We start from the raw sequence: 12955 nt of genomic DNA, 5'->3' as shown, positions 1-12955 counted from the left end.
CTGATTGATGCTGGCGATGGGAGCAGAATCCAAGTCCCAGCTCAGCTGCCAAATCCTGCGACACTGGAGGGGGGCCCTGCTGTGACCCCCCCGACCAGCGATGGGCTGTCCTGGCCCTGGGTGGCTCCGGGCACGGGTGGCACCTTCCAGCACCCAGGGACAGCCCTGAGTGGGGCACCCACCCGTGCTGAGGGTGGGCAGTGCTGGCTCTGTGTCCCTCACTGTCTGTCTGTCTGTCCCAGGTGTCCCTCTGCCACCTGGGGACTCCCAGGAGCATCACTGGTGTCCCATATTTTTGGCAATCCTGGTCCTCCCTATGGTTTGGTTTATGGCCTGGTGGTTTCTCCCTGCTCTGGATGGAGAGGGGGGGTGAAACAGGAGTGGGGGGCTCTGGCAGCCCCTGCCACCCTCCCCTTGCCACCCTCCCCTTGTCACCCTCCCCTTGCCACCCTCCCCTTGTCACCCTCCCCTTGCCACCGTCCTCTTGTCACCCTCCCCTTGTCACCCTCCCCTTGCCACCCTCCCTCTGGCCATGCACGGACACAGTGAGAGCCCCCCCGCCCCAGCTGAGGAGTCCCCAAAGATCCTTCCTGGACAAGGGAGAGCCAAAATCCTCTGCCAGAGCCAGGGGACAGCCAGGGGACAGCCCTGTCCTGCCAAAGCTGTGCCACTCCAGCTCTTTCCCCAGCTCTGGTGATGAGGATTCCAGCACGGTGTCTGTGCCTCAGTCCCTGCTGCATCCAGGGAAATGCCTGTGGTGCCTCCCTTTCATCCCTGCCTGGCAGCAGATTTAAAATTTCATCAATTCAGCGCTGGAGAAGGTGCAGGGGAGGAGCAGGAGCCCCAGGATGGACAGGGTGGGGTTCAGCCCCTCGCTGGAACTGCCTGAACTGAGCTTGGGGGACCCCAAATCCAGCCTGGGCTGGAAGGAGCAGGATTTGGGCACTGTCCTGGGGCTGGAAGGAGACGGATTTGGGCACTGCCCTGCACAGATAACTGGGCTGGAAGGGGCAGGATTTGGGCACAGCCATGCAGGGATAACTGGGCTGGAAGGAGCAGGATTTGGGCACTGTCCTGGGGCTGGAAGGAGCAGGATTTGGGCACAGCCATGCAGGGAGGTGGCTCCAGGCCAGGCTGCTGCTTCCCCTGGGCCTTCCTTCCCCAGAACACGAGGCTGGGCAGGAGACGCTGCCGGGCTCAGGCTCCTGGTGGTGCCTCCTCCATGGGCTGCACACCTGGAGCAGCACCACAACCCTGAGTTCTGCTACCAGTGATGCCAGACCAGCTCCAGGAAGGCAAAGCTGAGGTGCCAGCAGCAGCAGCAGAGGGAATTCCAAGTCCCCCAGCAGTGAGATGCAGGGATTGGCACAGAAACTCGAGGATTCCCTGCCTGGACCCCAGCCTGGGCCAAGGCTGAGCCCCACACGTGGCACAGGGAGTGTTTTGCCCCAGTGGCTCCTGGCAGATGTGACAAGGCTGGTCCCTGTCATCCCACTGCCTCCCAGGCTCCCACAGGAGCGTTTTGGATGTGTCCTGGTATTTTTCCAGAGGCTGAACACAGCTACCACCACAACGCCTTGGCTTTTTCCTTTCCCCCTTTCCAAATAACGGAGGAACATCGCTCTATTCCATCCCCACGACATCTGCCACGCCCAGCACTGCCCTGGGATGTCACCACCGCGCTCATGTCCCCTCTGGGGGCTCAGGCCCCGGGTTCCCCGGAACAGCCCAAGCTGTGTTTGTCCTTTCCCTGTCCCCTCTCCTTTCCCACCACCTGCCAAAGCTTTTCGGGGCGTCCTGGTCCCTCTGGGCTCCCTCTGAGGCTCCTTCACCTCCCCAGCCCATCGCTATTCAAGTCACACGACGCCCGTCACGCGTCCCCCCGTCTGCCAATTAAGTCGCAGCTCTAATTACGCACTCAGGCTCCGCAGACGCTCCAGACGGACACCTGGGAGCCGCCAGCTGTCCCACCCCTCACAGCCAGCCCTCCTCACCGCGCCGGGCTCTGCTGGGGCCGAGCACCGAGCCCGCAGCCCGGTGACACCAAAAAATTGTCCCTAAATCGGTGTCGTGGTGTGCGGCCCTTGGGAGGGGCTTTCCACGGGGGAAATGGGGGTGGGTGTCCCCCAAAAGGGACAGTCCCAGCTCTGGGGGGATGCGGTGGCACAGAGGGGTGCACTGGGGGGGGCACGGGGTTCAGGAGAAGCGGGGGGTGCGGGGTAGCGGGGGTACAGGGGGTGCAGGGGGTTCTGGGGGTTCAGAGAGTGCAGAAAGTGCGGGATTCTGGGGGTTCAGGAGGTGAAGGGGATTCAGGGGGTTCAGGAGGTGCAGAAACTGCGGGGTACAGGGAGTACAGGGGGTTCAGGGGGTTCAGGGGGCTCAGGAGGTGCAGGGGGTTCAGGGGGTTCAGGGGGCTCAGGAGGTGCAGGGGGTTCAGGGGGCTCAGGAGGTTCAGGAGGTGCAGGATACAGGGGGTTCAGGGGGTTCAAGGGGTTCAGGGGGTTCAGGAGGTGCGGGATAAAGGGGTTTTAGGGGGTTCAGGGAGTTCGGGGGGCTCTGAAGGTGCAGGATACGGGGGATTCAGGGGGTTCAGGGGGTTCAGGGGCCTCAGGAGGTGCGGGCAGCGCGGGCAGCCCCCGCACGCCGGCGCTGCCGAAAGCCGCTGCTGCCATCTGCCGACACCGCGCCGGCCCCGCGGGGCGCAGGGAGGGGATGGGGGGCGCAGCCGGGACCCCCCAACATCCCCCGGCACCCCCGGGACGGGATCCGCACCCCGGCCCCGCTGTGTCCCGCGGGTTCCGCCGCAGGGGCTGCGGACAGGAGGGCACAGGAGGGCACAGGAGGGCACAGGAGGGCACAGGGGCGTCCCCGCTCGGAGCCCCCCGGCTCGGGGACCCCCGGCCGAGCCCCCCGGCCCCGCTGTCCCCGCTGCCGCTGCCCCGCCGCGTCCCCGGGGGTCCCTCGGTCACCCTATGGGAAGGGACGAGAAGCCACGAGAGGGAGCCCAGGGCCCGCGCGTGGCCGCTGCGCTGGGGACAGCGGTGGCGCTGGTGGTGGCACTGGCGGTGGCGCTGGTGGTGGCGTTTAACCCCTGCGTTCCTTTTGGCGGGGGGACAAGGGACAAGTCTGGGTGCAGAGCCCTCCCAGTGTCGCCCATTCCTGCGCGACGGGACCGTGTCCTTGCCAGGGTGGCAGTGCCACCTCCGCAGCCTCAGTCCCCAGGGTGGGACACACAGGGACGAGCTGCAGCCCCCAGGCATGGCCTGACCCCCAGCAGGGCCCAAACTGGGGGAACTGGGGCAGAGCTCAGGGACAGGACTGTGCCCAAAGTGCCCCAAAACGCCGGCCAGGTGCCACACAGTGTCCCCAGGAGCCCCGAACTTGGCTGGCAGGGAGAGGGGAGTGGGACGTGCTGCAGGGTGGCACTGTGGGGACATGGGGATATGGGGGATATGGGGACATGGGGACACGGGGATACAGGGGACATGGGAACATGGGGGACACGGGGGACATGGGAATATGGGGATATGGGGACACAGGGACATGGGACATGGGAGATATGGGGACATGGGGACACAGGGATACAGGGGACATGGGAACATGGGGGACATGGGGGACATGGGGACATGGGGACATGGGGACACAGGGGCACGGGGACATGGGGATACAGGGATATGGGAACATGGGGACATGGGCACGTGGGGGATACAGGGACATGGGGGATATGGGGGATACGGGGACACAGGGATATGGGGACACAGGGGGCATGGAGACATGGGGACACAGGGTCATGGGGACAGAGGGACACGGGGACACAGAGGGACACAGAGATGGGGACACGGGGTACACAGAAACACGAGGACATGGGGGACATGGGGATACAGGGGACGCGGGGAAATGGGGACACAGGAACATGGAGATATGGGGGACACAAGGACACAGGAACACGGGGGACACGGGGACACGGGATGGAGCCACTCCGTTATGAAATGTTATGAAACGTCAAGGTTTAGCGAGAGAGTGGCTCCTGATCCCGATGAGATGGGGCATCACAAAGGGCTTTGTATTCCAGGAAGCCTATTAGAGGTTTAAATTATCCAAATGGGCTTTTTCCCAAAGATCCTCATTATCTCGGTATTTGCTCTTAATCCCCGGCCCTTCCCGCAGCCCCTGCCCCACCCTGCCCCGCTCACCTTCCCCGTTTGTCACAGGGACAGGCCCTGGGGACAGGGACAGGCCCTGGGGACAGGGACACGCTCTTGGGACAGCGAGGGCCCGTGGGGAGGGCTCTGTGGGGTATTTGGGGCACCCTGGTTGTGCTCACTGGTACAACGAGGGGCTGAGCCCCTCCTGCTTTGCCCCGTCCCGGTTTGTCCCAGTATCCCAGAAGGTTTTAGGGACGGTGTCTGTCGTGTGCTGAGCACCAAACCCCCCTGGACACACCCGGGCTCCTTCAGCGCCACCCAGGCCCTGTGGGCACCCTCGAGGACTCTCCCGTGGGCACTGGGGGGTGATGAGGGCAGTGGGGCTGATGCTGGACCCCAAATCCCTGAGCTCTGAGCGCCCTGAGCATCACCGAGCCCCATCAGCTTGGGGACCACAGCCAGGGCCGGGCCGAGGCCACCACGCACTGGCCTGGGCACACAGAGCTGTGTGGGAGCCCTGAACCCGTCCTGGGGCACGGGGACACCGCGGGGTCCCCTTCCCGGGGTGTCCCTTCCCGGGGTGTCCCTTCCCGGGGTGTCCCTTCCCGGGGTGTCCCTTCCCGCCGTGTCCCCTCCTGCCGTGTCCCCTCCCTGCAGCCCCAGCTCTGCCGCAGCGAAGCCTCGGGGGCTTCACGGCTGCCATGGCAACGCAGGAAATTCCCACCGAAATCCCTGCAAGGAGGAGGAAAAGCCAAGAGGAAAAGCCCGGGCAGGCACGGGCAGCACCCCAGTGTGTCCCCAGCGGCTTTGGGACAATGGGGACAATGCCACGGTGGCACCTGTGGCTGTTTCAGCCTCTCCTGGCGGCGCCTCCGGGCCAGCAGGACCAGCCCTGGCACCCCCAGGGCACCACGAGCTGCTGCCCATCCCCGTGCAGGGGGGGCTGAGGGGGCTCCAGCCAGAAACCCACAAAATTTTGGGGTGGAGGGGGTGGGAGCTGGGCAGGATGAGCCGCCCCCCGTGCCAGGGACCCCATAAATCCCTGGGGGTTGATGTCCCCTTCTGTGCCCCCCTCCTGGGCATTATCCTCCCTGTCCCTCCTGCAATCCCTTCCAGCTCGGGGATTATTTGGGTTTAGGGTCGGGTTGGAGTCGGAAATGGGATGTTTGCAAATCAGCCTGCGTCACTTGTGCCTCTGCCACTCATGCCCAGGGGGATTAAAATAGATATGAAGATTATCAGAGGGGGGCTGGCACCCCCACCTTGGGGGCCCCACTCTCCCCCAGCCAGCCCTGGCACTGCTGCCTTGGGGTGCTCAGCTCCAGCCCCACAGAATGTCACAAACATCTCCCTTTCCCTCACCTTTCTGCTCACACCCCATCCCCAAATCTCTTTCTATGACAGGAGAGCAGAAATCACCACTGCAGCACCTCCCCTCCCCTGTTCCTGTGTTCCCAGCACAATCCCATTTCCAAAATGCTGCACTGGGTTGGATCCCAGTGCCCAAACCCCTGCCTGGAGCTCAGGGAGGGTTCCCAGTGCCCAAACCCCAAACCTGGAGCTCAGGGAGGGTTCCCAGTGCCCAAACCCCAAACCTGGAGCTCAGGGAGGGTTCCCAGTGCCCAAACCTGGAGCTCAGGGAGGGTTCCCAGTGCCCAAACCTGGAGCTCAGGGAGGGTTCCCAGGTTCGTGAGTGGGAATTTTTCATTCCTGTGCTGTGTCAGGTCCCTGTGCTCCTCAGGGCCTGGGCTGCTCCTGTTCTCCATCTCTCTTTGGTCCAGAGCTGCTCACTGGTGTTCCATAGCAGACCTCAGGGGTTTGGGTGCTGTGCCAGGACTGCTCCCTGTCTCCTGCCCTGGCTTTGAGGCCTGGAGGTGCCAGGAGGTGCCCAAAGCCCCTCAGCCTCACTGACCATGGCCTGGTTTGGGTTGGAAACTCACCCAGTGCCGCAACCAAAACCCGAGGGCTGGGAGGGTCAGCCACAGTTTTTTAATGCCCAGGAGATTTTGGGGTGAATGAACCCCGTGTTGGCTCCTTCCCCCCAGCTCCCCATGGTGGAGCAGCCACCCCAGCACGTCCCTGCTCCCCCATGGGGCCCTGGCTTTAATCCCTTGATGCATTTTTGTTTGTGTAATTCCAAGGAGAGTGGCTCCTGCTCCCATCTGCCCCTGCCATCTGCTGCCCAGGGCTCTGCAGAGGAGGGAGCAGCTCCTGGGAACCCAGCTGGGAGTGGCAGCTCCTCATGGGCAGCATCTGTCCCCACTGCAGCCCTTTCCTGGCTCCCAAAGCCACTTTGCTCCTTGCTGGACTCACTGGGGATGCTTTGCTGCTCTCACCCGAGTTCTGGGGACAGCCAGCCCAAAATGTCCCTTTCTGGTCCAAAAATGTCCCTTTCTAGTCCCAAAAAGCCTGGCCTGGCACCTTCTGGAGCCAGTGGAGACAGCGTGTCCCAGTGCTCCCAGTGCCCTCCCAGTGCTCCCAGTCCCCCAAGATTTCTCAGTGTTCCCAGTGCCCAAAGACCTTCCAGTGCTCCCAGTGCTCCTTCCCAGTGCTCCCAGTGCTCCAAGCCTTCCCATTCCCCAAGACCTTCCAGTTCTCACAGTGTTTCCAGTGTTCCCAGTGCTCCCAGTATTCCCAGTGCCCAAAAACCTCCCAGTGTCCCCACTGTTCCCAGTGCCTAAAAACCATCCAGTATTCCCAGTATTCCCAGTGATCCCAGTATTCCCAGTGATGCTGCCGGTGGGGGATGGAGAGACCCTGTGGGGTCCCAGCCCCCCATAACTGGGGGGTCCTGGCTGCTCCTCCTGGGGGTCCGGTTTGCCCCAAGATCCGAAGGAATTTTTGGGGAATTTGGGGGTGCTGGGGTCTCTCCCTCCTCTGGATAGGGCAGCTCTCAGCACTGAAGCCTCCACTGCGCCCCGGGCACCCCTGGATGGTGGCAGCGGGTCAAGGTCACCACGGAGTCCCCAGGGTGGGTGCTGGACACGCTCCCTGTGAGCTGATCCGGGCTGGGGACACAGAGCCCCGAGCAGGTCCCTGCCACCCCCAGCCCTTCCTGGGGCTCCAGAGCCCGCCGGAGGCACCAAATATTAACGGAGAGAGCGGAGGAGCTGAAAATAACCCAGCTCCGAGGGATCTGACCCAGATCCGGCCATCCCAAAGCTGGGCCGGACCCAGCACCGCAGGCACGGCTCTGTCCCCTCCTCGGGGCCGCCTGATCCCACCTATATATCACCTATCTATTATGCAAATGAGCTCTAAGGGATAATTACGCAAACAGGAGGGGGCTGGCGCTGCCTGGAGCTCCCCGGGGCCGGCCCCGAGCGCTCAGAGCGGCCGGCGGGGATGGAGGCGGCAGCATCGGCGTCCGGCCGGGTGTCCGGGGGCTGCCAGCGAGCTCTGCCCCGTCCCTGTCCCCTCCTGTAGCGCACAGGGACCCCCCGAGCCCGGCCAGGGCCCTGTCCCCTGTCCCAGCGCGATGGGGAAGCAGAACAGCAAGCTCCGCCCGGAGATGCTCCAGGACCTGCGGGAAAACACGGAGTTCTCCGACCTGGAGCTGCAGGGCTGGTACAAGGGGTTCCTGAAGGACTGTCCCTCGGGCATGCTGGACGTGGAGGAGTTCAAGAAGATCTACGCCAACTTCTTCCCCTACGGCGACGCCTCCAAGTTCGCCGAGCACGTTTTCCGCACCTTCGACACCAACGGCGACGGCACCATCGACTTCAGGGAGTTCATCATCGCCCTGAGCGTCACCTCCCGCGGCAAGCTCGAGCAGAAGCTCATGTGGGCCTTCAGCATGTACGACCTGGACGGCAACGGCTACATCAGCCGGGAGGAGATGCTGGAGATCGTGCAGGTACCGGCCGGGCTGTCCCGCCCTGCCCTGCCCTGCCCTGCCCTGCCCTGCCCCGCCGCGGCTCCCGGAGGGCGGCTGGGTTGGGGATTTCTCCCCGTGGAACGCCCCGGGCAGGGTTTTGCAGCGGCAGGGATGAAGCTGTTGCTGCCTTGCAGCTGTGGGTGCAGGGGTTGTTTTATCCTGGAGCATCCCGAGTCCTTCCCTGCCTGGGGATGTCCCTTTGTCACCTCATCCCGGGGCTCTCCCGTGCTTCCAGGGCGGGCACTTGTCCCCCTTTGTCACCTCATCCCGGGGCTCTCTCGTGCTTCCAGGGCGGGCACTTGTCCCCCTGCACGCCTGGTGGTGTTGGCAAACGGGCAGGAGATGCTCTCCTTGCCCTGATCCCAACCTGGTGATTCTCAGGGGCATCCCAGTGGCCAAATCCTCCCTGCAGGAGCAGCTCCTGGGAGCTGAAGCCCTGATGCCATGGGAAGGGTGATAAACACCAGCCCCACGCCCAGGAAAACAAAGCCCAGAGCTCTTTCTCTGTCCCAGGTGGGCAAAGCCAGAACCCCACCCTGACCCCCTGTCCTTCCCCCAGGCCATCTACAAAATGGTCTCCTCTGTCATGAACATGCCTGAAGACGAATCCACCCCGGAGAAAAGGACGGACAAAATCTTCCGACAGATGGACACTAATAACGATGGTAAATGAGAGGAGCTGCAGGGGATTAGGGAAAGGTCTCATGGCTAAATCCAGGGCTATCAGGAGGAGCTGATTAAATGGCTCATGTCCGAGGGGCGCTGGGTGCTCCCCCCGGGTGGGGAGGGGCCCGTGGGCTGCTCTGGGTGGTCTCTGGTGCCGGGAGGTGCCTGAGCTGTGTCCCCTTCCCCACAGGGAAGCTCTCGCTGGAGGAGTTCATCAGAGGGGCCAAGAGTGACCCGTCCATCGTGCGCCTGCTGCAGTGCGACCCCAGCGGGGCCATGCAGTTCTGAGCCCCCCAGAGCCCCCCCTGCCACCCCCCACCCTGCTGATGGTCACTGTCCCTCACCCAGTCCCTGCTGTGCCCCCGCAGCCCCTGTGGGATGGGAGATGGAGCCTGGCTGGTATTGGGGTGAGGGGGCCTGGGGGTCAGTCCCCATCCCTGGGGGTCAGTCCCCATCCCTGGGGGTCAGTCCCCATCCCTGGGGGTCCTGCACTGGTTTCACTGGTGGGAGGGTGGAGGCAGGGTGTGCCCTGAGTGAGGACAGAGCCCCCAGCACCGGGGCTGGGAGCAGGGACAGCCCAGCCTGGTGGGACAGGTGTGGGGACAAAGCCCCCGTGGCTGGGGGTCCCCAGCACCCAGCCCCACATGGAGACAGCACCATGGGCAGGGCTGGTTCAGCCCCGTCCCCACAGGGTGGGCTGAGCTTCTGGGCTTTAATACCTGCAGAATAAAGTTTGTGTCAGTGCAGTCCGTGCTGGGAAAGGGGACACGGAGCCCCTGGGGAAAGTTCAGCCCTGCAGGCTCTGGATCCAGCCCAGTTCCATCCCTCCCTGCAGCCCCAGGCCACGGGATGGGCTCCTGTTCCAGGGGATGTGTCCACACATCCTGGGAGGCAGCTGAGTCCTGTCCTGGGGCTGTGCTGGTGCAGGAATGGGGCAGGAACAGCCAGGACACATCCACAGGGTCATTTATCCCTCAGAGCCGGGCAATTTCTCCACTGTCCAGTCTCAGCAAGGCCAGGCACTGCCCAGGGCCGGGGCTCTCTACAGGGGCTTCCTGCAGAGAGACCTGGAAGCCAGAGAGAAGGATGAGAGTGGGAGCAGAGGGGTGGAAGCCTTGGATCCACAGGTCACCCCTGGGCACAGCCAGGTCTGCCCCAGCCCTGCAGGGGAGGGGTTGGGGTGAGCCCAGGAATCAGAAATCACCTTCAGCCCTGCAGGGGAGGGGTTGAGGGTGAGCCCATCAATAGAAATCACCTTCAGCCCTGCAGGGGAGGGGTTGGGGTGAGCCCATCAATCAGAAATCACCTTCAGCCCTGCAGGGGAGGGGTTGGGGTGAGCCCATCAATCAGAAATCACCTTCATCCGGAGCATCCCGCGGCAGCAGCAGCCCAGGCGCAGGAGCTCCAGGGTGAGCAGGAGGCAGCGGATGCTGAAGAAGATGCCCATGGCCTCCAGCAGGAGGGAGATGACCCAGAGGGACAGCGTGGAGCTCTGGGAGACAGGAGGAGCATCAGCCCCTGCACATCCTCCCCACCCCGGGCACAGCCCCAGCCCCGGGGCACTCACGTAGACGCGGGTGGGGTCGAAGGGGCACTCGCGGGACACGGGGGCCAGGGTGGCAGTGCCGACGGAGCAGGGGCCCAGCAGCACCCGGCCCTGGGTGCCCAGGGTCAGCCCGATGGCCACGAGCAGCCCCAGCAGGCAGCAGAGGCAGCAGAGGCTGCTGCAGGCGCTCAGGGCCAGCAGAGCCCATTTCTGCAGGGGGGAAAGGAGAGGAGAGGCAGTGCAGGGACAGGGGGATGTCCCCTGCCCAGGAGGGACCCAGAGAGGGGCTGTGGGGGCTGTGCAGGCTCCCTGGGTGATGGGAGAGGGGCTGGGGGTGCTTACCAGGGCAGCGGGGCCGAGGTACCGGGAGAGCAGCAGGGCACAGACTCCACAGGAGATGGTCTGTGGGGAAAAACGGGGGGGTCAGGCAGGAGCAGTCCCTGCCCCAGGGACACCGAAATCCTCTCCCTGCTGGGAATGTCCCTGGGAGCTCATCCAGAGGGGGCAGAGCTTCACCTCCCACAGCCTCACCCAGCAATGAGACCCGGAGCGTTGGATCCCTGAGGAAAGGAGGGTTAAACTCCACAGGAAAGGAGGGTTGGATCCCCCGGGAAAGGAGGGTTGGATCCCCGAGGAAAGGAGGGCTGGATCCCCGAGGAAAGGAGGGCTGGATCCCCGAGGAAAGGAGGGTTGGATCCCCGAGGAAAGGAGGGTTGGATCCCCAGGAAAGGAGGGTTGGACCCCCCAGGAAAGGAGGGCTGGATCCCCAGGAAAGGAGGGCTGGATCCCTGAGGAAAGGAGGGTTGGATGCCCCAGGAAAGGAGGGTTGGATCCCCCGGGAAAGGAGGGTTGGATCCCCCGGGAAAGGAGGGTTGGATCCCCCGGGAAAGGAGGGTTGGATCCCCCAGGAAAGGAGGGTTGGATTCCCCCAGGAAAGGAGGGCTGGATCCCCAGGAAAGGAGGGTTGGATCCCCAGGAAAGGTTTGTTTCGGGTGGGGAAGGGGGGACGGAGCAGTGTCCATCCTGCATCCCACCTCCCCACCCTCCATCCCTCCCCCAAGCCAGCCTCTCCCCACGTCCCCCCGTGTCCCCAGCCCCGTTCCCGGCCATACCAGGAGTGCAGCGATGGCAGCGGCGCTGTTGGTGACCCCGTAGTGCAGGGAGGTGGCGTCGCGGGCGGTGAGCACGAAGCGCAGCACGGTGCCGTGCACCAGCGCCCCGCTGATGAAGATGAGGTGCCCGACGATGAGGAGGATGAGCCCCGTTTTCATCAGCACCGTTCGGTGGCTGCCGGGGTCGAGGTGGCCTGAGACAAAAGGAGAGGAGGGGGCGTGGGGTGGCCAGCCCCGAGCTGTCCCTGCCTGGCACAGGAATTTGGGGACAGCCCCAGAGGACGTGGCCCGTGCTGGCAGAGGGATGAGGTGATGTGGAAGCCACCGGTAGCCCAGGTATGCAGACCACTGGTCCAGCCAGCTCTCCTGGGACTGGAGCAAAGGTGTGGGGCCAGTGGCCATGGGGACAGGTCCCTGTGGGGCTGGGAAGAGCTGGGGCTGCTCAGGGTGAGGAGGAAGCTCTGGGAGAGCAGCTGGCCCCAAACGGCAGCGCCAGGGCTGGGTTCTGGCAGCCAGCACCTGGAGGAGTGGGGCTGTTCCCCCTCTGGAACCCACCCTCACAGAGCCATCACCACCAGGGCTCAGCCAGCTCCTCCCCTGAGCGATCTGAGCCCTCCTCTCCCTCCCTCCCTGCCTCAGTTTCCCCTGCAGAGGGCAGAGATGGAGCCCTCCTGTTGTGATCCCCACCCAGAGCCGGACTCACCCACTCGGCACATCCTCACCGGGCCGGGATCAGCCCCTCAGAGCCCTCCGGTGCCCTGCCCTGCCCTCAGCCCCCGGATCCATCGGGTCTGGCACGGGGCAGCACCGGGACACCGGGGCCACCCTCCTGCTGCTCCAATTCCTGTCAGACCAGCTCCCCGGGACAAAGGGATAACTCCACCTTTTCCTGCGTGTCCCACCCCTGCCCTCCCCTTGCTGCCGGGCCAGCAGCCGTGCTGTGACATGCCCTGCCATGCCATGCCGTGCCATTTCACCATTCCACGCTTCCTCACCCCCTCCCCACGCCCCCAGCACCCCCAAAGCCATGGCAGCAGGCTGGGAGCAGCCAGGCAGGTCCCAGGCCACAGCTGAGGGTCTGGGAAGGGGCAGCCCTGGGGCTGGGACACTGCCAGGCCAGAGGGCAGCAGTGCCAGGGACTGCCCTGCAGGGCCAGGGCAAAGCAGAGGGGCCAGGGCGGTGGTGACTTGGCCAAAGGTGACTCAGAGGAGCTGCTTTGGTGGCCATTGCCCTCAGGGAGCTTCCAGGGAAATCCCAGGCACTGGGATGGGGACAGGGCCTTGCTGGGGTGGCTGTGGGAGGGCCCGTGGGGTCCAACAATTTAATTCCAGGGACAACTCTGGTTCCTGGGGCTGCTCTGGGGAAAGGCATTGTCCCCAACATCACACCTGAGCCACTGCTCTCAGCATCCTCAGCTCCCACACACCCACAAAGTGCTGGAAATTTGCCTTTTTCTCCTGTTCTTGCCCTCCTTTCACCTGTACCCAGCCCTGCTGCACAGGGAGAGGGAGAAGAGAGGCCTCTCCTCTTCCCAAGCCTTTGGGAACAGCATTCACGTGGGCAAAGGCAGCTGGAAGATTTCCCTGCAGCTTTGGAAAGGACGAGCTGG

At 64.1% G+C, this 12955-nt stretch overlaps 2 protein-coding genes across 2 annotated transcripts; one reads left to right on the top strand and one right to left on the bottom strand.

Annotated features, from left to right (window-relative positions):
* Window positions 1-7434: 7434 nt before the first annotated feature.
* Window positions 7435-9142, top strand: HPCA (hippocalcin). Its single transcript, XM_071453570.1, has 3 exons — window positions 7435-8001; window positions 8582-8687; window positions 8879-9142. The coding sequence occupies exons 1-3, from the start codon at window positions 7624-7626 to the stop codon at window positions 8974-8976; spliced, it is 582 nt and encodes a 193-aa protein (XP_071309671.1). The 5' UTR covers window positions 7435-7623; the 3' UTR covers window positions 8977-9142.
* A 184-nt stretch (window positions 9143-9326) lies between these two features.
* On the bottom strand, window positions 9327-12825 carry TMEM54 (transmembrane protein 54). Its single transcript, XM_071453571.1, has 4 exons — window positions 11347-12825; window positions 10577-10636; window positions 10046-10444; window positions 9327-9755 (listed from the first exon to the last, which is right to left on the bottom strand). The coding sequence occupies exons 1-4, from the start codon at window positions 11746-11748 to the stop codon at window positions 9663-9665; spliced, it is 954 nt and encodes a 317-aa protein (XP_071309672.1). The 5' UTR covers window positions 11749-12825; the 3' UTR covers window positions 9327-9662.
* Window positions 12826-12955: the final 130 nt, after the last annotated feature.

The sequence above is a fragment of the Agelaius tricolor genome, unplaced genomic scaffold, assembly GCF_023055355.1.
Source record: "Agelaius tricolor isolate 1412-34295 unplaced genomic scaffold, bAgeTri1.0.p SCAF_36, whole genome shotgun sequence".
Classification (NCBI taxonomy): Eukaryota; Metazoa; Chordata; class Aves; order Passeriformes; family Icteridae; genus Agelaius; species Agelaius tricolor.
The sequence above is the reverse complement of the archived record's forward strand: the minus strand, read 5'-3'. Positions and strand labels throughout refer to the sequence as shown.